This window comes from Fulmarus glacialis, unplaced genomic scaffold (genome assembly GCF_000690835.1).
Source record: "Fulmarus glacialis isolate BGI_N327 unplaced genomic scaffold, ASM69083v1 scaffold5590, whole genome shotgun sequence".
Taxonomy (NCBI): domain Eukaryota; kingdom Metazoa; phylum Chordata; class Aves; order Procellariiformes; family Procellariidae; genus Fulmarus; species Fulmarus glacialis.
In genome coordinates this window covers 20,344-45,866 of record NW_009186966.1, presented here as the reverse complement: position 1 = coordinate 45,866, position 25,523 = coordinate 20,344, and the positions used below count along the sequence as shown (strand labels likewise).

Here is a 25,523-nt window from a genome sequence, read left to right as displayed (position 1 = left end):
GCATTAAATCAGTTTCATTTGCGTAATGGACTTTTATGGATTTTGATTTCCAGTCACAGACCATACACACATCGACTGATACCACGTTTTCTCCTTAGACAATAATCCTCTGCCTTTCACTTTACAGGAGTTGAGAATTGTTTAATTCTAACCTTCAGTTTAAAAATATTCCTGTATGCCTTTATGAAAGGATATTAAAAGGTAAACTAAGTTGAAAGTAAAGCTATAGTGGGCTCCTTACTTTGAGTCAAAGGTTTACAAAATAACGCTTTTAGAATGTAGGTTACTCAGCACTTTTAGGAAAGTTGTGTATTCACACTTAAACCTGGCACAGCAAAATGCTGTAGCGCATGCAGACGTTCAGCACAGTTGCTGAACTATCTCCAGGGAGCAAACGTGAAAATGAGATTTCCTAGTTTCTGTGAATAAAGGTAAGTACACTCATTCCTCAGTCTTCAGCTTGGTTAAAGTTGGTGAGACAAATACTGATTTGATGTACAACATTTGAAAAAGCATATTATTTTTATTATTTCAAAAAGTTTAATTTTGAAGAGGTTGTCACGAAGACAAATGATGCAGTGATTTCCTCTCCCCCTACCCTTCGGCATTTCCAGTGCTAGCAGAATTCCACACTAACCAGCCAACGATACACACTTACTCAAGCCGAGTGAAGGAAAAAAGTGAAGTTAAGGATTTCAATTTCCAAGGCTGCTCACTTGAACTATTTTAAAAACAACTTAGAAGCAGGGGCCTTCAGAGGCGCAGACTTTACTGGGTTTGAGTGCTGTATTCCGAACAGAATCAGCTTCTCGTTTTCTAATATTTTGAAAATGTAATTGAGTAAGTGAGTCCTCACTGCAATATTTAACAAAATGCAATTATTTTTGTTAAAAACGAGGATGAAATTTCAGTGGAACACTAGGCATACGTGCATTTAGCTGTACTAGTGATTTAAGAAAAAACCCAAAAAACCCAACAAACAACCCCAAACAATGCACCCTAATCACAGTGTTAAAGCTCCAAACTATGGGATGTCTGTGCTCCAACAGCTGCAATTAACTCCTAATTTTATTTTATTTTTTAAACTTTTATCTACATTCCTGCACTGTGAAAATCAGCTTTCTCAAGAAAAAAAGAGAGAGAGAATGGCTAGTTTCAGGTAGTGCGGTAAGACTTGGTATAGCTCCTTTAATTTCTTTACACAGTAAACAGATGTCTATTTATACCAACACCCTGGTCTGTACTTTCTTATTTACATGAAACACTTTTACATATATATACATGTTAGCAAAATACAGAGCTTCTCCCAGAACCAAGTGCATTTCAGCTATATCTTTGTTACACAACTAATGCTTTTTAAAAAAAGAAAAAAAACCCCACCTCACTTGTTTTCTTCTGCACAATGATTCCGTTTAGCTAAATACTAAAATCGTATTTATTTCCTTCCCATGTAGTACTTTCTCTAGTTACAAAATACCATCAGCTCCAGAATGATACTTGCAGTTCACTCTGGCAGTAAGGAAGAGGTTTCAAGAGTCCAGCTCTAATTGTTCTTGATTTTCACTGAGTCTTAACATAAGCTGTTGTTCATAATAAAGGCTCTTTGCATAGTTTATTTCTTGAGATAGCTTTACTGCAAGAACTTCAGATTTCACTTTCACCTGCAAAAAGAAATGTGATTTTTCTTAATGTGGTAGGTACTGCTGTCATCTAAAGCAGAATATATTTATTTTTTATTACTTCACTAACCGAAGGGGTTAGGTTTGGTTTCAGTGGAGATTCCTTCTCAGTGCTAAGGCTAAAGTAAGGAAGAAGTGAGAGAGGGAGAGACAGGTAAATAGAGACAGGTATTTTAGAATGAGAGCAGAAACATCTTGCAATATTTGAAGTTATTTCCTTTGCTTCCCCTCCTACCTTTTATCTGGCTTGTCTGTTTGGAATGTAAACTGACTTGGGTCAGGGGTGAGCTTGTAACCTTGTCTGTAAAACAGACCCCTGAGCAACTACTGTAATGAAGCAAAAAAAACCCTGTAATGGGTTTTAGAAGTGAGAGTTCTGATTAACTGTTACATGCATTTCTTTCCAATCTTAGACACTTTGCAGTAAAAAAATTCTGTGTATAGGAGAAGACTAGAGTACATAGACAGCAAAGTACTTAAGTTTCACATACGCATTGTAAAGTTAAAAGCCTTTCTCAGGTAAACACACATTTCCTACTGTAACTTTTCTGCCTGCAGGAATATTTTAGGTTTTGCCTTCAGCTTTTGTCAGGAGTTTAGGGAGCAAGTTCTATTGTCACCTAAACCTTTTCAGCAGCAGCTATTTTCACTGCTGACAGAACAGAGTTTTCATTGTTATGCAGCACAGGAAACCAAACACTAATGACTCCAAACACTTTCAGCACCAGTACATGCATAAAAGGGAAAAGAAACCCCCAAACAATAGGTGCTAGATCCTTACCATTGGCTTTTGTTGTGATGGGCCTGGCATTGCTACACCACTACTTGTATTAACAGCTTTCTTCGTCAACTGTATATACACGTTCCCATGGTCTTTTGAAACAAGGCAGTGATAGAGATCATCATACTTGACTTCTAGGAAGATGGCCTCGCGGTCTGTGTAATCGCCACTCTTTAGGAAATAAACAGCTTTAGATGAAATGAGAACACAGTAGCTGTCTATGTTCTCTACTGCTATGAAGCTGCAAAAAAGAAAAAAAGTAAAATTATTCACTTGAAGCTAAAAATAGAAAACTAACAAATGTCTTCACCTGTTATGTTTTGAGTGACCTTTAGAAGTCTTTCAGAAAAACTAATAGCATAACATGTACAATTCATCTGTATTTAATTTAAACTGTTCTAAAACTCAAGCTGATGAAGTACCCTCTCACCCAGTTAAAAAAGATCACGCTGTAAATCAAATATTAGTGCTAGATGCCTGGCTTCTGGCTTTGGACATTAAAAGGGCATATAAAAATATCCTTTAACAAGTTTTAAGAAGAGTAATTTCCTTGCATTGGAATACTGCAAGTCCTAATACTGGAGTTTAATTGTAAGTTCAGTTCCATTGCTGATATGTGAAAGGTTTGCAGACATTTATGACAAGAGCATTATCCTTCTACACATTGTAAACCTACTGCGCTTCCTTCTACCACACACCTCCCTTGCCTTTGAAAACAAAAAACAAGTTTAACCTGCTGCCTGGATCAGTAGCTAGAAAAGAGAAATTAGCTGTTTAACACTGGGGTGAAAGGTTAAGCAGCAAGCAGGTTTCCCCAGAGAGATTAGTCTGAGTGATGAATAGTGGAGGTAGAAAAGAGCGAGTTAAGAATATTGAGAATTATGATGGCTGAAAAGGTTGATGTGTAAAAAACAGCAGTAAGGAATGCAAAAGTGAAATAGGTGTTTCACACAGAAACGCTTCTTCACTTCTGATACACTACTTAAATGAACCTCATTAGTGGGGTTTTTTAAATGCTGAAAAATTCAGAAAATTGAATATGAAATCGTAACTAAGAAAGAGTGCTAAATAGCATAATAATGCTCTGTCAACAACCCACAGCAGTAGAAGCCTATCTGTAAAACTAAGATTCTCACGCTGTCAGGTGGGTTCAAAATTACTATTTTCTGAACTGTTGCTTGTACAAGTCTATCTGCTGTTGTCCTAATACGTTCTGCAGAATGCTCCACTGGCTTTGCAATCAATGAAGATTGTTGGTACCAAGAGTTTTTGGTAGATAGAGAAGCTCACCATCTCCAAAACTACTGTTGGCTCTACCATTTAAGTAACACTTTGCACAAATTACTCTGAGCTATATCCAAATAAACCCATAGCTATAAATGGAATTTTAATAGCCAAAAATGTTTCAAGAGGTCAGATCATGGTTTCTTTTTGTGGTATAAAAGAATAATTCCAGTGATTTTCTATTAGTAGTCCTCTAAAAGATGGTATTCTGCACTGAACTTGTCTTTTTCCTGCCCTATGCCTCCTAGCCACTGCTTCCATAAACTTGAGAAACGCATACGCACTTACTCAAGTTAACAACTTGTATTTTCATTTAAGTGCTGAGAAGAGCACAGCCATCCTGTTAAAAAAAAAACCTGTAATGTACTTAGCCCAGCTTTAACCTTGGATGAAACTACAGGACAGGATAATTGAACTGTGTTCCTTTAAGTAAAACAAAACAGACAAAAATGTGTATTTCAGCTTAAAAAAACCTCGGTGAAAGGCAGTGTTAACGCAGTTACTGAACTAGCAATTGCCCCTCAGTTTTCCATCAGAGTTCAAACACTCCGGGGTAAGGTTTTGTCTTTGAAATAAGTTAATTAGGATGGAGAGTGGTATTTTTTATGAAGTGTCATAGAAAACTTAATTTTAAAAATAGAGCAGCATTATAGCCTTCAGGATAATGTCTTGTTCCTTACAACAGGCACGTAAAACCAAGTACAGTATTTTACAGAGATCCTAGCTTTGACTTGGGTCAGACTTCCACTAGAAGCGGAACCAGAGGAAACTTGCTGGCACACTGGCTTTCTTTGCTTCTCTTCCAGCGGAGAAAGAAGATTGAAAGGTGATTATCAGAAACCCCTATTACTGTATCACTGTCCTTAGCAATTGTCACAGCAAAGTTGAGAAACTTGAGAAGGTTTTGTATACCCACAAAAGCAGAGCAGCTGTCTCCTGATGTATGGTATTACAGGCTGCTATATGGGGGACATCCATGGAGAGAACTGAAGCACTAAAAGCTACTATAAAGTTCAGTGGAAGCAACTGGCTAATCGGACCACGGGTTTGTATTTTCTCCATAAGAACAACAAATTATATATCTAATTTTCCATACAAGATTTTTACTGGTGTCATGTATATATTTTGAGGAGTGGAAATGGAGGTCAGTGATTTAATGGTGAAGGACAGAAACATTAGCTAATTTGTAGTTCAAGCTCTACATTTTGTTCTAAGTTTGAGTCATGCATCATTACCCATTTTCTCTTGCCAACTGTTACTTTCTTCCCTGTGTCTAGTTCTCAAAATGGGTATTTAACCTGCTAAGATACTACTTCAAGATACTACCATTTTTTAAACCCGTACTTCTACACGATTAAAAAGAATCTCAAATTAATAAAATGAAAAATTAAATGAAACATGATCCAGTAGAACAAAGTAGAAGCAACCAGATCTCTGGCGAATTTGTGGGTTTTTTTAACAACATCAGGAAGTAATTACACAATATTTTCCAGAAGTGAAACAGTGAGCCTAACTGGAAAAAAATGTGGAAACATTTAGTTAGAACAGTAGAGCAAGGTATTAAACCCCCTTTTATGGATTTAACTCTGAAGGAAAATATGCAAATAATCAGGTCTTTAAATGTGTTTCTGATTATGATACTAGGATAAAAGTCAGAGGCATAATTTTGTACTTATTTTCCATCACAAGAAACACTGTTCTTGTTGAATGATGTTCCTAATGGTGAAAGTCACAGTGAATGAACAGTGTGACTCGATGACAAAAGCCCACTGATCTGCTTACGGGGTACACTTGCAAAAAGTTGACAATTTTTTTTTGGTCGCAAATTGCTCTCTTTCAGTTCTCCCTACCTAAGAGCCAGACTGTATGTGCATAAAGATGCTTAAAAGAGATGAAAACGGGATAACGAGAGTGTAAGATCACAGGGCCACAAGCAAGCGGCAGATTACAAACTCTTCCTCACAGGCAGCTGAAGGTAGAATCTAGAGTGGCACGTGGCTTTCACAGCCTGATCATTGACACTGGCGAAATTAAAGTACCTCCCTCTACAAGCTTCACCAGCAACAGTTCTAACTACTTGTCCTTGGCAGATACACTGATGGATAATAGATACAAAACACAGTATCTTACACTCTCCACTGAAAACAGCTGTTCAGGTAACTGGTAGAGATCGAGTTAAGTAATGAATTATGCCTTAAGACCCCAATCCAACAAACTGACATCTCCTGTAGAAACAAACGTACAGATATCTTTCCATGTTCACTCTGTATGCCATTTTTTTTAATACTCTCAAACCTGACCACTAATAACATTTATACACTCTTTTCACTTGCTTTCATGAACCCATATCCAGGGTATTCAAACTTAGATGCGCCTTTAGTGTACTACCCATGCAAATTATTCAGTTTTCGGGGGGGTGGGGGTGGGGGGGTGAGGGCAGAATGTTGCAGGTTATTTTGGTCGTTAACTGTTAACAGCCACAGCTTAGGAATAACATGTACTACAGGCATCCAAGTTAGCTTCTCTCACATCTAAACCAGAGCCCCCTCAGAGTGCACTCCGTGCAGGTCAGTGGTGGTTCCTGTATTGCTACCAGAGAATCACTAGCCACTCTCCTAGGCTTTGGGCTGTGAGAAATAGACGACACAGGACAAGTAAGGGAAGAGATGCTAGTTCTGCCTGTGTGCATGTTACAGAGGAGGAGGAGTACAGGATTAAAACATGCACTTGTTTTATCAATGCACATGAGGGTTGGACATGTATTATGCATGTTAAATGGACTAATGATTACTTAGAAACTTACTGAGATTTCATCTTTTGTAAGGGGGGGACCAGGGACATCAATTGGAGCAGGAGTCAACAAACCAAGGCTCCAATTCTTCCACAGCCTGTATGTGATGTGCGATCAATGGCAGTTCACAACAAGTGAACCAGAGGAGCCCTGTGGCACCTGCAATGACGTTTGTATCCAGCCAGTGGACAGGCCACCCTGGAAGTCATCAGGCGCTCATGCTGCGCTGCTAATCAGTACCAAGAGAAAACGAACAAAATGTACGTGCATGTGTGCGCGTACGTGTGTAAAGCAGTTTTAGTCCCTCTTCTCCAAAGACATGAAGATACAAGGGCAGCAAACAGAACTACTTAAAGTAACTGTGTAAGTCGGTACTTACAACTCATCCTGAATGTTGTCAGTCAGTTTGAACAGCTGTTCTTGTCCTTCTGCTTGACTTTCTAAATAGCGGGGCAAGAGCCCTTGAGGCCCTCTACAGCAGCGTGGCTTTCTCACTCTCTCCGCTTGTGTCCTGCATGCAAAATAGATGCAGAAAAATGACTTAGTGCAACAGCAGTGCTTTTCCTTCCACTTAAACCTGTCAACATACAAAGTTGTATTTATTTTGAAATACGAGGTGTGACAAAGCCTTTAAAAATACAATGTCTTCACGGGTACAGCATATAGAGTCTGTAATACTTGATGTGGAAGACACAGTGTCTATTCATATAGTTTTACATTTCAAAGAAATGTCTCCCAGTTTTCCTCTACAATTAAGGGGCAGTGTGCTGAATTAATAGGAAGAAGCTACCTAAACTGAGTATACTCTCTGCAGATTTTGGGATCTATTTATCAGGAGTGTTTTACTGATTTGACTGTTACTTCTCTACAGAGAACAAGAGTGCATCAACGTAGAAAGAGCTCAGATTGATGGACAGTGTCAGTCCTTTGAAAATTGAAGGGTTACAGAAATAGGAACATACAGTTAAGACAAGACAAAAGAAAAATCCAGAGTTAATTAAGAATTTCCGTAGTAGCGTTTAGCATACTTTACCTTCCTTGAGCATCTATTAAAAAATGACAATAATAAAAGACACACACGTGTGGCCTAACATCAGAGGTTGATACTGGCCACAGTGCTAAGGAACTGCCGGCTAGGTTCCTCCCTTAGAAGTATTTTGTTAAAAAATAATATTCTGAATTCCTTTAAGCTTTTGGAACGCCCTACCCCTGAAGAATTGTGTTACAGGCTGCCTAGCCCTGCTTTATTCTCTGTCCTTTCCCAACAGCACCACTCTGGGTCTGCTGCATGCTTTTTCGTATCTCTTTCAGGCCACTGCTGTTAGTAGTTTTCCAAGCCAAATTCACCATTTTTGATTAGTGCTCTCTACTTCCCATCTTGATGCTTTGTAAAGATCCTCTACAATGAACTGCTTCTATCCTTTTTGATCAAAAGACACGAAAAGTATCCCATGTAACAATGCGTTTTCTTTTTAAGCTGCTTGGCAATAGCACCAGAGTACTTGCCTTCTAAGCTTTGCTTTCTGCAGATGTTTTCTCTGGAGCCTTGTTTCTTTGTTACCTTTCCCTTTCAGCAGTCCTCTCCCAGACTTGAAACCCATGCACCCTTTTAAAACTTATTTTCTTTCGAGTCTCTGACACCCTTGCCTTTTAATGGCTACAGATGTTTTTTTGCCCCTTCCCTTCTTGGCTGCACTAAATGTTACTGGATCAGAATCTCTTACATGTCATTCATGACTTAGTATCATCTTTGCTGCTCTCCCACTGGGTGACTGGCCTCACTGAGTTTTGGCTATCATTGCTCTGTCTGGTATCAACAACGTATTTTGCAAACAAGGTATAGAAGCCAAAGATACTGGCTTTCCAGCACAGCAGAGAAAAACATCAGCCAATTTATTTTTGTAATACATTATGACTGTCTGCTAAGTTCTGATTTTGTTAATGAGATGATTACATCCCTGACCTGCGTAACAAATTACAGTGGCTCTGAAGTAGTGCTTATCGCTGATCCTCTTTGAGAGAAACTTCAGGAGAGACAAAAAGCTCTTGACTTCACTTCAGCTGAACTATGGTTACGCTAAGATGGAAAGTCAGTTTGTCAGCAGGGAGGATGAAATGGAGAGTGGAAATTCTCCAACTAAAAGAATGCGAAACAGAGCAGGGGCTTAAGAAACCATAACAAATGTTGCCATTAATAGTGCCAGTAAAACGTTATCAGTGAAATTTTCAGTTTTACCTCTGCTGACAGATGTTCTCACTGCTTTACCTGTCCTGCCGCACTGCCTTCTGTTTTGGTTAGACATTCATTAGTTAATTACGGTGTTATGCATCCAGGCTAAAAAATGCCAGTATGAAAATTGCCATTTGCTGCATAAAGGTACTTAAGTTTTCCTCACTTGCAAAAAGTGCAATGTCTTAAAACTGTATTCTTCCATTAGTAGCATTTTTCTGAATCAGAATAACCTAAACACTAGGTAAAGAGATTACTTCCACAAGCTATGTACGACGTAAAATTACTCCACTGAGTAACAGCTGTATGCAGTGGTTAGAACTTCACTATTAAGTACTAGGACTCTGGAGCAATCACCTCTCCCGCCACTTAGATTTTTTAGGTGTAAACAGGATTCGTCTGTACCAGGTTACATGACAGTATTACTCTCTTTCTGAACCTACACCAAAGGTGAACAAATAAGTGCCTGGTTTTACCTATTAGATTCATACAAAGTAGTAAACAAAAGTATGCGTTTGCCTTCACAAAACGCAAAATGTCGAGGCAAAGTTCCAAAGAAATCAAAGGGTTCCAGCCAGTGTAATTCACATCTTGCTGTTTGTCCTACTTCCTAACTTCCAAAAGCAGTAAAATGGCAAAATTTCACTTAACCCAAGAAGCCCCCATTGGCTGTTAAACCTCTCTACAGCACCTGTAGCTTCTATTGACAAGTTTAAAGAGTGAATGTCTGAAGCACAATGTACAGTTTTTAATTAACTATTGGCCAATCAGTAACTTTTTACTTACACGCTTTCCTATTAAGCATTCAGAAAAGTTGGATAACCATCCATATGGGAGTGAGCAACAACACTGCGTAATGGTTTTTACATTAACCATCTTTCCGATAAACATTGAACTCTGCTATTTTCCCTAATATTCTGTAGTACCATGAGAAGAGGTATCTGAAGCATCGCAAGCAAGACTGCTGTAAAAATGAGGAAAGAATAGGGCCTTTTAATCAGACCTATTCCGTAGAAACCAGAACACCAGCGAACACTGGTTTCTAATGTCTGGCTTAGAAGCGGGTCAGGGAGAAAGTATACTAGTACTACAAAAGTACTAGGCACCACAATGAATTTCTTGAAGGCTTGGCAATTTCCAAGTTGTGGGTTTGGTTGTGGGTTGGTTTTAGATTTTATTTTTAAATGGAAGATGTACTTAAGAGTACAGTGCTTACTGTCTCCACTGCTCCTCCACGCCAAAATGTTCATCCTGGTGATAAAAGATAATTCTCATCTTGGTGATAAGCAGGTCAGCTGCTTTTCAACTAAGTGCCACTAGAGCTAGTGCTCTGATTGCATTGATTTAGTCCATCAGCCCGTTGGCAAACGGGTCTGTTTGGTCTGGACAGCTAAAAACATTCCACACAACTTGATTTTTTTAATCTAAAAATTTGTTCTACTGTCTCAAGTTACATTCTGTAAATAATAAGCAATGCTGATGAAATACAAAAAGCTGAAGATTTGTAAAGCAGAATGAACGGTGGTGTGCCCACATCTGTGTTACATTAAACATGCACTCAACAGATTTGCTGATTCTTTTCTAATAAGCACACAAAGGCAATACAAGACAGAAATGCCCTCACGTCTACTAGTCACAGCAGGGAAGAGTGCTGCTGAATGAAGACACAAAGAGATTGGAAATGGTGTCAGAAGGTTGAGGCACACACTCCCGTTCTTCACTGTTCAGACAAAGCTGAACACTGGAGAATCTCATTTCAGATGACTGTATGCACACTAAAAACAGTTCACAGTGTTAATTGGTTGGCTTTTGCGTAACAGTTCACAGAATTCTTCTGATTCAGTTGACCAGTTTTAAGCCAGAAGTTTTGTAATCAAACAGATCACCGACCCACTGATGTAAGGAAGTTGTTTAGGTATTACTGGTGATAATTATTTACCAACTTAGATTGAGAAAACTCTACAAGAGACATCACATGTTTTACAGAATTATTCTTACCCTTTTTCCTTCACTACACGTTTACCCCCATCAGGTACCCTATCAGGCTTACACTACCAGGTATGTAGATGTGATTTTTGCTGAGGTGCACAAATACACAGTGTTTTTGAGAACAGTAACTGTTACTCATCTTTGAGTGTCTTTTGGACTTTAAAAACTTCCTTGAAGTATGCCTAGATTGCTTTGACAAAAACATTGAAAAAATAAAAATCAGAAGGTATCAAACTCTGTGTATCAACAGATGATCCTCTGTGAAAACAAAACATCGCACTTCTAAAATTATATACAAATAAAAGTGTGTGTGGTTTTGCTATTACATCTTTCCGTTTCCTCAGTATCACACCTAAAAGAATTATACAGAATAAAACAAGTTTAGGAAATTTAGCAACTTCTCCTGAGAGAAAAAAAGCAAGAAGGAAAAACTCTGACCTACACAGCAATCACTACAACTTTTCATTTAAAAAGCGTATCTGTGGAATTTCTAATCTGTCCTCTTGGTAAGAGAGCAGCACTGGCAACTACAAATCTGTTCAAAAAGCCCAAATTGAGCATGTATACAGATTTTGATCTGTAACTGGAGGAGCGCAAGGACACCCCAAATCCTGCACAAACAACAGCTCTAAGTGCCAGGAGATGCAATTCTGGCATCTGAAACCAGTATTTAATGGGAGAGGCTCTTCACAGAGACTTCACCTGCTGTACTGTCACCAAAACCCCAAGTCCCTTCTAGGTGACGAACACTGCTGTGCTAATCAGCCATGTAAGCCCTCCAAACAGATCCCTCTGGCCACAGGGCTCTCCCCCACACTCTCTAGTAATAATTTTCTTCAGCTAGACCCAGTTCTTGCTGCCAAAACTTCCAGCAACTGTCATCAGTGTGTCGCATTCATAAAGGTGTTCCAGTTTAACAACCTCATCATTCCAACCCATTTAAAGCAGTAACTTACTAGTTCTGGTATAGCTCAAATTCTGTCAGTGTTTCCATTGTAAACTTGTTTTTTCAGGTTTGCATAAAATTTATTGATAAAAGCCTGCTCTGGGCTGTAACTTGGCATACTGACTTTCAGCCTGGGAACAATTTTTATCCCCTTGAAATAATTATAAAACAACCTTAGTTCAAACAAAGGAAAATTGGCAGGTAATACAAGCCTATGAAACAATTCAACTGCTGCTAGTATTCTGAAGAAATAATATCAAACCTGTTACTTACTTGGCTCCAGAAAAGTCTGCTTTGTCTAAGGAGGGTTTAGTGCATTTCAGACATTAAGAAGTGACTTAATCTGGGAAATAAAGGAGGAATAGCCTTACATCTTCTATCATAAAATATGCAACAACTAAAATACCTGCTACAGTTGCTTGAGTTCAAGACTGAATTGCACCTGCAGCCTTCCATAAGTGTCATCATCCCAGGCACATAATTTCCACAAAATGCAGACAAAGACAGTACTTGTCTCATAGACGTGCAATAGGAGGACACAGTGTAAAGCATACTCAGAAAAGCCAGAATCAATTAAACGCTAAACAATGTATACCTCAAAAACGATCCTAAAAGTTCAGCCATCACAGCAACAAACTATAGATCATGCAGTCACACCACAGGATCATAAGGATAAAAAATGAAAAAAAACCAAAAATGCCATTTCTGATATGGTCTGTATTTCATATGACATCTTTGCGAAACACTAAAAATCCACTATTTCCACAATTCTTTCCTCATTTATGTACGTACTTTGTACTTTGTTTCAAATGTTGAAGCTTCCTTCCTAAGCAATAATGTCTTGAGCATAAGAGGACAGACATTATTTTTTTATGTGCTAGTTCTCTGCGTCTGAGAACATTAAATGACTTGGGCCCAATTTCAGAAAAACCTATGGCAATCTAGATTTCGTGTTCCGTTGTGACTCTGCTGGCAGACGGCAATGCTGTATTTCAAAGGGTAAGTACAGTTGCCTCCTTCCCAGTGCTGGGCTTTGGGGGTGCAGTTCCCAATAGGCAGATAATTTCTTGAAGACTTGATGCCTGAACCCGGAGATTTGGCACAGCTCTGCGATGGAATTCATTCACCATTCAGACACAGATGCTTTTAAGGTGTGTTAAAAATGCACACGCAGTGCAGTGAGTCTGAGTGTTGGATTTGGCATTAGAATGTCTCAGCTAGATGCAAGAATGTGTAAAATCATGAGCCAGACAGCTCCCTGCTGACTGCATATCTGAGGAAGCTTATATGCACCGTTTATTCCAGCAAATGCATGGAATATATTGTGCTTGTTAAATATGTTCCCAAAATGCTAGTTTCAGGCAGAAACATGCAAATAAATGGTGCCTAGGGTTAAAACCTCCCACTTACAGTCAAATCCCTCCTCTTTTGAGGGATCTACCAGCTCAGATGCTGAAGACCTTTAGCTGACCCGATATACTTGTAGGAGAACTACAGCATGCTGAAGAAGCAACTGTTTATCATGTAGGCTGTTCCTGCCTACTTCTTAGAGATGTAGCTCATCTCCCCCCTTCCCCTTTCTTTTATATACAAGATCAAAACAGAATTGAAAACTATTCATTGGTTTTATGATTGTATACAACTTCTTCAGGCTCCAAGTTCAAAAGGAAGTAAGAGCTCAATTAAGACCTCAAGAATCATGTCTTTAAAAACAGCAGAGCAGCAGATGTACTCACCCAAATGGCATGTTCTTATGACGCCCATATTACAGATCAAAGATCTGCATAAGCTGTATGTGTTTGCATACTAGACAACTGCATGGCACTTACACCAGTCATACTCCGCGCATCAACCGGTGTGCAACCTTTGGCACTTGCTCCACCTCTGACTGTAACAGCTGTGCAGCTAACAAACATTTTTTCAAGCGCTTTGATATCATCAAGCTTAAGAAGTTAACAAAATGTAACACTGCCATCTCAAGTTTCCAATTTCTCCCAGACTCTTCCTGTACTGATCAGAGTGATGACTAGAGTTGTCACCTTAAAGTTTCCTGTCTCACAGATGCATTGAAAAATGCTCCCATTCACATTCTGATTCAATGTAAAAGATACAGTTCTTAGCAGGGATTTCTTGCAAACACCTATCTGAAAAACATGAGCTGAACATGCCTTAGTGAAGATTAAAGTGCCTAGGGCCATAACGTTACTATGCCTCAGGGCACACTGCAAGGTCTTACAACTTTTGAATACAGTCTGCTGACAGGCAGGGCAGTGTAGTAGATGGAGCATTAGTCTTATTTCTGTGCTCACGTTTATAATGGTCCCATCAAAACCCATCAGTGCTGGCCAAGCAATGCCCATTTGTTGTAAATGCAAACGTGGTCACCTTACTTCACGTGTTAACAGAAGTGTTCCCATATTGTACTCCTATCTTTCTGGGAAAGCAAATCCTCTTTGGGGAAGAAAGCAAACCAGGGGCCCTGCCCAGAACAGGACATGAACTGCTAGGTGTGCATGAAGAGTTATGTGAAATGAACTATGACGACTGTACGTGTTTTCTCTTCAGACGCTCCTTTATATACTTTCCAGTTAGTACAGCTAGGGCTGCAACAGGCACAGCAAATTCTTCTAGCACAAATTTCACCTAACAACAAGCTACTCAGAAAGTTTGTTTTGGTTTTTAAAGTTAGCAGTTGCAAGAACAATCCAAATCAACTGGCTGTACTTACAAAACTGATAAAGAGTGTTCCACATGTTAACAGCAACATTAGGTGAAAAAATTATCTATAAAAATACCAGCCACATGCTAAATGAGGTGACATCAAGGCAATAAATAGCTCCATCTGTACGAAAGAGTTTGTAGAACAATGCAGAAGACATCTCTGAACAAAAAAGTAACTATGTATGAAGTAGTACTGAAAAAAAAGTGGGTTGGACTTTTTTTTTTTTGCTTAAAAAAAAAAAGATCAGTTTTACATATTTTTCTCAGATCACTTTATAAATCTGCTGCACATTAGAAATCAGACACACATGTATTTTTTCCAAGTAAAGAAAGTTGAAGGTTTACATTTTTAATAGCAATGTGACTATTTCTGAATGGCAGCAGTATATATTACATGCAGTGTGAGAGGGTTAAACGGGACAGCCTCAACTCTTTATAAACTTTTGCCCTCTGGATATGTACTCATTGGCTGCTGTACAAGACTTGAGCTGTATTACACGCCTTAACGATATGGTTCAACTGTCGGTCAGGCTCGGGGCCTGGCAATAGGCCAGACCGCAATCAATGGGACACAAACCTCCCCCTTTCAGATCATCACGAAGGCTCATATTATCTCCTTTTTGTCGTGCTGGTTAAATTTATGGAGCAGAACCCCGAAGCTGCATTCCTTGGCTTGGGCCGGCCCACGCGGGCCTCCCTTTGTTTGGTACTGTAAGCGAGGCGTGCTTTGGAGGATTGCAGGGTTGTTAGTTCAGGCACTGACTGACTGCTCATGACTGAAATGAAAAGAGTTCAGTGGAAGGGCAAAAGGACAGCACAAGTGTAAAACCCCATCCCAGCAGGCCCTGGGCTCCCATCTACAGGCTCTGGACTAGGACTGAGCAGAAAACCTCACCGTTAATGACAAAGGGAAAAATCTGTCTAGTAACAGGTAAACAGCCTCGCAGTACGCTAGCACATACCTTGCCGCAAGGTTCCTTGCTTTCAAGTAAGCCTGTAATTACTACATAAATATGCACCTCAACTAATCTGGCTTAAAATACTGCTTAGAAGTGGTATTAGTTTTAAAGCAATGCTGTATCTTTTAATTTGAAAATAAAACCTGTCAGTACAAACAGTACTACCTGTCCAGCCACATGACTTAATATTTCTACCATTTTAAACGTGGAGTAACCTCAGAGAACCTGATGCCGTGATATTTACGCTTGGGAGGAAGACGTAGGAAGTAATTCTAGCAAGACACAAAACTACTGGAAATGCAGTATGCAGAGGAGAGAAGACTTTCATTTTGTGTAACAGGTATTTCCTACATCTTTGTATTTGGTCTCAGAATGGAAAAAGTCCACGTTTGGGTATGCTCAGATACTCTCTATTCAAAGCTTTATTATTGTGGTAATTAAAGGCCACTTCTTGATACAGGTCACAAAATTAAGGATGTAAAGAAGCCTTTTAACATGATCTCAAGGCAAAATCATCTGGAGTGAAAGCAAATAGAAAGACAACTTGAAAGATGGTGTTCCAAATACACACAGGAGAAACAAATACACACATGGAAAACCACAAGGACTCTTACTGATTATGCACATAATATAAGGTACCCTTGTATTCCTTCTTCACTACAGAAAATATCTATGCTTACCTTCATCAGTATAAGACTAGTAAAACTTATTCCCAGAAAGCTGCCCCAGACCTGCTGTACCAGACTTCACCCCTTTGGCACAAGCAGCAGGTATTTCAGGACATGAGGTCACACAGCCACTGCACTGGCGAGCAGTTCGTGCCACTTGTGCTTTAGAAATAAGTAAATAAACAAATGCTATATTCCTATTGCATTACACCAGTTTCATCTTTCCTGCTATTTTTATGAACTGAAAATACTAGTAAGAGGGCCAAAAGATATTATAAAAACCCACAGAATGTGTATTAATTTTTTTTCTATTCTGGGGATCGAGTCCGACTGGTTTAATGCAGTCTGATGATTTGTCCTGGTACATTCCAACAGACACGTCTGTTTTGAATAAACCTTTTGTTCGTTTCTGGTGCGCATACGCTTTCAACTTATCCCACCTAATTCTAAGCAAGTAGATTTGTGAATGGAAATCGTGAATACTTTATTGGCTGTTTTTTGATGACTTTTTAGTTTGTTCTGCTGATGCTAAAGCATTAATACAGTTTTTTTCTTTCTCAGATCTCTCCATTCTAGGAGATACCATTGCAGACTAGTTAAATCTGCCACGCTCTGTAATTGTTTCAACCCAAAAAACTATTACATAGAATACACCAAAACAGCAGCATCATTTAGCGGAGTGCTTTCTGAATAAGGAAGGATCTAAAAAACACACGAATGCCAGAAAACAGGAAGCATACAACACAGTAAAAGGTGTTCCTTTTACTTTTTGGCCTTGGTGTCCAAAAGCTTTTGCTGAAATACAAGATAATTAGACAAAATATGCAGGCTCTAGAAATACAAGTATTTCCTAAGGAAATAAAATTTTCTCCCTGTCTAGATGCATTCCTTTTCCTTAATAGCTGAATACTGTGAGGTGGGCACACAGTGTAAGAATTCCATTTTGTGTCACAAATGCAGTCCTCTTAATTGTCACTTGAAGTGTAAGTAGTAGAATAAATCTTTGGTAAATCCAACAAAGGATTTATCAGCTCTTTTCAGAAGGAAGTTCTTAATTGCTTAAATTTCTGATGGCCTATGTCAGGCCTACATGACAGTGCCTTAGATTTAACCTAACTGGGAAACATTAGTTACCTATTGCAAACGTCTGCCTGTCCGAAAAGCAGCAGCTTCCCCATGCCTTCAGAAGTGTTGCATTTGGAAGCGAGCAAGTGTTGTACCCACGATGTCTGTTATCAGCCCTCTCTCCTTTCGTACCAGCCTGGCCTAATACAACATAATGCCTTTTTCTCACAAACTCACACCTTTTCCAAACCAGTTATTGTACACAACGAAATCAAGCTTAATCTGGTTCCTGTTCTGAACCCAGCCATAGCAGCAGTCCTTTGTTTAATGCAAAAGCTATGCAAGCTTCACTGGGTGCAGAACCCTTTAACCAGTGATGGAAACATACTTGCCTCGAGTTGTAACTTACCAAGGCGCTAGTAAATATTTTGGTTTTGTGGAGTAAAAACTCTGAATTCATTCATTTTTTTGAAATTATTTGTTGCTAATGATGAATAGACATCTAAAGAAAAACATAATTTCACATTTTATGCTCGGCTAACTACTCAGTGTTATTCACTTCAACGTTTTCCTTTTTCACTTGCCTGTCCTCCCCTCGCAACATTCCCTTCCAGGGCCCGTGTCCCTTTCTGTCCCTTAACCAACAGTCTGAATGCATCCAGGGTATCTTTCTACCCTCAAACGTCATGTTAAACAGTGATGTTTTAGTGGAAAATTCTTCTTACTTACAAAATAGATGCTGGTATGTAGAATGACAGTTCAGTCCCTCATAAAGTCTCCCTTTTTAATGTTAACAGACGTGTTACCAATGGTGAAACCCAGTGACCATACAGGTTTCTTAAAACAGGCTTTTGTTCAGTTTTAACAGTAGGAATACGTTCTGTCAAGGCAAAGCAAAAAGGCTTTAAACAAAAGAAGTTACAGAAGTTTTAACTGAAGGATTAGCACTCCCTATTGGAATTTAAACCATCTAGAACTTCTTTGCTAATATGTAGGGTGCATAAAAACCCAGAAGTAAAATGCAACTTTAACCCTTGGGCTTGAAAAAGTGTCTTTTTAAAAGTAGGTAAGGTGTTTGTTTTCAAGATTTCCTACCTCAGACCCGGCTACTCAAAGCCCAGCTCGTAAGCTCCAGAGGCTAATCAGATGTAATGTATGTAAAATGTAAGACCTGTATGATTAAACATTGCCTAATGCAAGCCAGTAATTGCTTATTTTTTCTAAAATCTCCTATTACTCAAAAACATTCATATACAGCAGATGTGAAAGTAACCACATCTATACAGTATTAACGAAGTATTATGTTGCTGCTGTAGGTCCAAACACTGTGGTTTTTTGTTTTCACTCCTTCCAAATAGTTAAATTGAGTCAACTTCAACAAGGGGACAAAGACAACCAACTGTAAAGACAACTACTTTCACAAATATTCCAAATATAAATGGTATCTAGTAATGCAGATACCTAGCAATAACCTCCTGGAAACATTATTCAGACATAAAGCAAGGTATTTGCAGTAATGCATAAAAAGCCCTTATAGTTTGGTTTTACAGCAGGTACTATGTCCATTCAACCCTCTAAAAAGGGAGAGGGATATGTTAGCGCAGTTTGTATTCACCAAGTCATCCGGACTTCTGTTGGGTGCTAGGCAGCTAACAGTGCTTTCCCACAATGAACAAGGTATTGTCCTGGAAATCGTAACATTATACGTGCGGCTCTAGAACTATAGATTCAGCAAACTGAATGTTTTAAAGGTTCATCTTTCTTTTACTGTATCCAGTAGATTAAAAAAAAAATCATGACAACTACATGCATCAAAAGTTATTTGCTTCAACCACGCAGAGCAAATTCAGCTTTATTGTGAAGAGCTCTTTGTCCTAGAGGAGGAAGGCAAAGGGAGAAAACTGCTTGTCAGTCCTGGAGGGGGGGGCACGAAAATAAAAGAATAAAAAAGCTGCCCCCCTGCATTTCCCTGGGCTTAACTCTACTATCCTTTATTTCTAAAGTCAGATCACTTTGAAAATTGTATTTTTATTTTTTGAAACAATAAGTTTTATTAACTAAAGACTGACTTCTTTAGGATTAGTCACTGTATGAGTTTGTAGAGATTCAGAAGTGAAATGGGAGATGGCAGTGCACTCCATCCTCAATTCTCATGATTTTAGGCACTCCAGAAGAGTAACTACATGCCTCAACTGCTTGAATTCCTTCCATAAAGCTTTTAGGGGAAGGAGACCGGTGCAGTGAATATGCAAAGCAATCTTGACAAGATTCCACTCACAGTAAATATCATCATTACTTGAGACTTTTCTGACAAAAAGCCCTATTGGTTTCTTGATGTACAGCATGTGAGACTTACTTCTGCGTAGTCTAGGGAAGACTGCAGTTCTTTCTAATCTGAGTCATTCCTTTGGAAAGTAATTCTGAGTAAGGGCAAGGAAAAAAAAAAAATCACTCTTACAGAAAGCTGTAGAAAAGAAAACCATAGTCACAACTACAAGCCAGAAGCGTCTCTTGGCAGTAAGAAGCACTCTTTGAATAAGCAAAAGGAATAGAGAACCATTTTCTGTTCATTCTTAAGGGTAGCTTCATTTATTTAGAAATCATTTTAGGTCTTAGATGGTCTCTTTCCAGTTAGGAAACTAAAATAGCTGAGGTGCATTTTCAGAAAAAAAATTAAGGTTTTGAGATGAAATTATCCATACTGAAGAGGTACAGGGCTGCAGTCTGAGGAACTACTTCCCCTTCAAGAAAATCTACACTCACGTACGCAACAAGCAAGAGTAGACATCTGAAGAACAGAACAGGATCTCCAACAGAACTACACAAAGTTACCAGAGGTAAATTAAAACCTAACAAAAGAATACTGAGCAGGTGAGACTGGTAACAGAAAATGACTAAAGCAGGGAGAAGTGTCTACTGAGGTGCTGCAAAATGTGCGGGCACAAAACCAGGCTTGCTTAACTTCAAGGATCTAGTAAAAGCAGCATGTAAAATTGTATTTGGAGAGGACAAACTAAGAGGCGTTTAAAACTCCAGTGAGGACAGTGAAGTACTAAAGAGCCTGAAGAGGTCAGAAATATGGCAGGAAATGAAATGGGATTCAACCTACAAAATTGCAACCTGGTTCATCTGGGGAAAAATAATCCAGAACACAAATATTAAATGACAAGGAGATATTTGCAAAGCAGTAAAATAAAACAAAACATAAAAACAAACTCTTGGGGGAAAATAGCAAGCAGAAAACTGGATATCAATTTGCAATGTGATATGGCAGTAAAACCAGCCAACACAATTTTGGATGACTTGCATAGCACAGCTTGTCACAGAAGAGGGCTATGACGGTCCCTTTTCGCACAATACTGATGGGAACTTACAGACTGGGGGGATTTCAAAGTAACTCAACAGCAGCAATGGAAGAATCTGGATAGACTAATGACAGAAGATGTAAACCCATAAAATCAAGTTCAGCAGTGACTGAAGATGGGAGGTAGGGCTAACGCTGAGGAAAAGCCGATGTCTACAGCCATTTAGCAGGGTGCCACCGCAGTAAAATGGACAAACTTGCTCAAAAGAAAACATATCATCTGAGAAAACAGCAGCCATTTAGCAGGGTGCCACCGCAGTAAATGGACAAACTTGCTCAAAAGAAAACAGATCATCTGAGAAAACAGTTCATTATAAAGACCTGTTATCCCACTGGGAAAAAAGAGGAAAGAGGATATGAAGGAAATCACACTACGCAAGTGTGGGCAGATTAAACCGATAAATCAGCCAAACTGTCCTGTATGCAACATTTCCAGATTTACACAATTAATCCTAGCTGATAAATATATTTTCTCTCTGGCTTCTAGGAAAATCTTAGGAAGGGCTTACCAAGAGAAGAATAACACCTCGTTCACCAGAGTCGTGGCCCATACATGACTGACATAACTGTAAAGACTCTTGAAGTCAGATCTAGATCAAGTCCAAGGACAGGATGGAATTTGGGACACCGACAGAGGTGTTAAGGTTCAAGCAATATTTATCTTTAGAACTTGAGAACCTTGAGAATATTCTCTTTGCAGTGTATTAGCTGAGTTGGTGTTCCATACAATTAGGTATGGAACATATTTTCTGCTGCTTCTTCTCAGTATCACTGATAACTCAGGCTCTTGCCTCTACTGCTTTTGACCTTACAATCGAAATCAAAGCTAACAGAGAGATGGACGCACAAAGGAAAAAAAAAATTAAAATCGCCTGCTGTTGACATTGTCTCAAACTTTGCAACCTCACTGCACATTTCCGAGTGATGGCATGAAAATGGTGAACAAAAGAACAACTAGCACAGGCTTCTTTCCAGGTGAAGTACATTTAAAAGAATCAAATATTTACATAAGAATTTTCTGTGACCATTAATGGCTTGCCAATCTCAAACCCTATTCTTAACTAACACAGTCTAGTTCCCTGACAGAATTCATTAGAATTGGGTAGGTCATGAAATTACCTCCTTACTTCTAAGTTTCACGTTGTGACTATCAGAAAAGAACACAAACCCTTGCAACAACAGTTCAAGAATAATCTTAAACTTGCACTGACCTGGCAGAAGCCTGAGAGAAAGCCATAATGGCAGTTTCCTGCACTACTTGTTAAGTTAGACACACAGCTAAATATAAATGTTCTCTACTTGTGCTGCACTAGGACTTAAAACACGTTTCTAGGAGGGAGCTTTCCAAGCATATCTAGAGACATAACAGCTTTCCTGTTTTGAACTGGTCTTGAAGACTTTTGGCAGTATATGACAAATATGGAAATAATCAGAACTCTTGTATGTGACACTAGAGTACTTGGAACACATAAAACCCACTCAAAAAAAGGTATCAAGTCACAGGCATTAACTGTTTATAAATTGGATGTATGCTGCAACTATTGTATGTTTTCCTCTGCATTAAAATGTAAAAGTATTAAGGCATCTTTATTCATAAATAACAAGCATAATAAATTATATGATTACATAATAAGTTGTAAGATTAACCTTGAAAAAGTCCAGCCTAAAGTCAGATTTAAAAAATATTTTCTTGCACTTTAAACACATCACCTTTTAAACTACCACCATAAGCTATAAAGCCATCGTCTGCATCTCAGCCGTATTAGTTTGGCTCCATGTTCCAAACACAGGGTTTGTGCTAGCTGCATGAGGCCCAGTACAAATCAATTCATTTTGAAGCCGAAAGAGACTTATGTCCATGTAGCATGATCACAGTATCACAAGCGACAGAGTCCTCCTCAGTCTTCTCTTCAATTCAGTAACTTTGCTGGAATTAGAACATGCCTTATAGGAAAACCTACAACCTCAATTAAAATTCTTCATCTCACTCAAAACTCATCCAATGGTTAAAGTCAAGCAGCTGAAATTCAGGGCTTTTTAAAAATTCAACCATGTAATTAGAGAATTGCAAGGGGCCTATAATTTACAGTTACGTATCACACTATTTAAATGCAACTGTAATTAACTGGTTGACTCAACTTTGCACCAATACCAGAAACTTGCACATATGCTGTCAGTCTCAAGATAAGGTCAAGATGGCTCTTACCGTGCTTATTAACTCACATTCTTCAATTGTTCAAAACTACATGAGATCAGTTACTGCCATAAACTTGTATTCGTCAGGGTTAGCTGTTTCTGTGTACTTAGCTTGGAAGAGTCTACATGGCCCAGCATGCTTAAACAGAATATTCAACTGGAGCCAGCAACTTGGGTTTGGAACACTGTTCTATTTTGATTCCAAACCACACATATTTGAACAGTTAACAAATGCGGCAGGGGGATATTGGTACACAGCAGTCTAAAAAATGTACAAATCCTTTGTTGTTTTTTTTTTTATACGCCCGAAAGAACAATTTGGTTGCTTCATTATATAAGCACATTAAAAAAAAACCCCTTACCAAACAAAACATGAGTGCAAGGTTGCTTATAGGCGGTGGTGTGTTTTTTGGGTTTTTTTCCCCTCCTACATTATCTACATATTCTCAAGTACATTTGTTTATCTAAAATAAGTTTTGATCAGATTTTGTAGACTGCAGAAGTGTAGTAAGTGAGAAAGGTGTTTCTTTTTGTTTGAGGGTTTGGGGTTTTTTTCCCCCCCTCCCCCTTGTAGAAGGTTGCTGGGTCAGAAACTTTTTGCAGAGTGTGTGTAAACAGTAAAATAATTTCACAGTGCTTGTCTATGACAATAGTATTTCAGAATCTAGTGGAAGCACAAATGTGGTTCAGCTCATCTGTCTTAACCTCATCTCTTAATTGACAGTTAACAAGTTAAAGGGAAATATGTCACGTAGGCAAACACAAGCCAGAGATAAGGCTGGTTGGAGGCTCTCCCTTTCCCAGTTGCTATCTAGTTTGTCAACTGTTGGTAACATCATCGCTACTGTGCATAGGCTGTATCTCATACAAGTATGACAAAACGTGAGTTTTAAGTATATGTGCATCTTGAAACAAACTATAATAAAAACACAGCTCAACTGGTAAGACAACTAACAGTATAGCCAGGTGTTTCTCCCCACCTTTAAATAAACCAATCAAGCTGTACAGTCACAAAATTAAAACACTTACAAGCAAAACAGTGGATGTGTTTTCTCAGGGATGCACTTAGAGTTCTCATGTAATTTTGTGGATGCGTATGAACTTACCCAATTGTAATCCTTGACCTCTTGGTTTTACAAATCAAGCTAAGTACCCAATATGTAAGACATACATGTAAACACTTCCATTTTCACAAGAAAGTACGCCTAGGTTCACTCTTCAAAGTTTCCTGCACCTCACTCACACTTCATCAGGCTTATTGTTCTTTACTGAAACACTGATGGTAGACACTTCAGGACTCCAAGCATGGTATAATAAAACACAGGAAATGGAAAAGCTAAATGGGAAGACAAAACAACCAGAAAACCTAACATTTTTCAAACATTTTTCTCTAAGCTTTCTGCCAATAAGTTTACTTAGCATTTTCTTTCACTTCTTCAGCACGCAGGATCTCACGTACGTACAACAGGACTTCTTGGCATAGAACTATCATATAAACTAAACTCTTGGCCACAAAAGAACAAAAAGAATCTTCTCTTAGAGCAGCCTTTTTAGAACTTAGCCCTTTCCCTCTTCCACATTCACAGTCAGTGCTAGTGAACATTCATTTACTTTAAACATAATCATCATTATTTTGTAGAGACCACATTACGCTAGTAACTGAACACAGGAAGCAAGACAAGGCATCTGTCCTGATGTGCTGACACTTAACATCGACATATGTATGGGTAAACAGATAAGCACGTGGACATAAGGGCATATATCCACACTTTCTGTAAGTAAGAACTATTGCACAAAATGAAAATTAGTAGACAATGACACTATATTGATGCTAGAATTCTTCAAACCTTTGAAGAATTGTTTTTTTACACAGCTAAATGGAAGCTGGAGGTAGAGCAGGGGGAAGAACCCTTCCCTTTCAACTCTGCATAAGGATTCCATGGTGGAAGTTTAATCTCAGTATATATAGCCTTCTAAAAATTTTGCTTTAATCTAATGCTGTAGCTTAATAATTCCTATTTTATGTTGCAGCTTTTCTGTGCACATTTCACTCTTGTTACAGTATCAACAAATGCCATCTATTAAAGAAAAAGCAAATTGAATTAAATGGGCTACATCACTAATGATAGCTCATAGTAAATTTGATTAAATTATTGTTTCTTTGGGTAAGGAAAGATAATGAGATCAGAAATTGCAGCAGGTATTAATACACATTTTTACAGTATTATTGATTGGAAATATAAACTGCTCACTGACCTGGGGCCACTTAGAGTTGCAGTGTCCCTCACTGCCTGCGCAGTTTCCGATGCGAAATCCAGAGCTCCAGCCACAGGTTTGGTTACTGTGCCAACCAGCCCTTTCCCAAGGCCTGATATGAAACCACTGACACCTCCTTCAGTTTTCACACCTTCAACTGTTGAAGTTATTACACTTGTCAATCCTCCAATGATACCTAGCAAAGACAAGAGCAGCAAAGTAGGCCAGAAGTATTGCCTCTAAAAATCACAGAACCTTGTCACAGCTGATGCTGTCTGCCTAAATGATTTACTGTCAAGCTTGACAGAAATGTGCTGTGCATTTAATGTAATACAAAAACTGTTTCACAACTGATTACATTAGCTAATAACTTTATACTTTGTGTATGTCGTATACACATGCATATGCACAGAAAATAATATCCCACAGAAAAAGATTTAATTCATTATTAAATATGTGTATTTTTAAATATTTCTGTACTGTTTTATTTCCCAGCTGTATTTACACAAACAATCCTTATCTATTCCTGAGGTGAAGCGGTTACTTACAATGTGACAAAATTCTGTTACCACAAAAGCTTACACAATTTGAGAG

The 25,523-nt window shown here is 38.6% G+C and overlaps 1 protein-coding gene across 1 annotated transcript in view; it reads right to left on the bottom strand.

The window, feature by feature from the left end:
• Positions 1 to 1,163: 1,163 nt before the first annotated feature.
• LOC104072284 (vacuolar protein sorting-associated protein 13D-like) overlaps positions 1,164 to 25,523 on the bottom strand; it is a gene marked incomplete at its 5' end in the record, with an annotated part of 43,672 nt that continues 19,312 nt past the window's right edge. Inside the window, 4 exons of the mRNA XM_009573269.1 lie at positions 1,164 to 1,661; positions 2,461 to 2,701; positions 6,915 to 7,046; positions 24,930 to 25,125. Coding sequence (XP_009571564.1) covers positions 1,530 to 1,661; positions 2,461 to 2,701; positions 6,915 to 7,046; positions 24,930 to 25,125 — 701 coding nt within the window. The remainder of the gene's footprint in view (positions 1,662 to 2,460; positions 2,702 to 6,914; positions 7,047 to 24,929; positions 25,126 to 25,523) is intronic.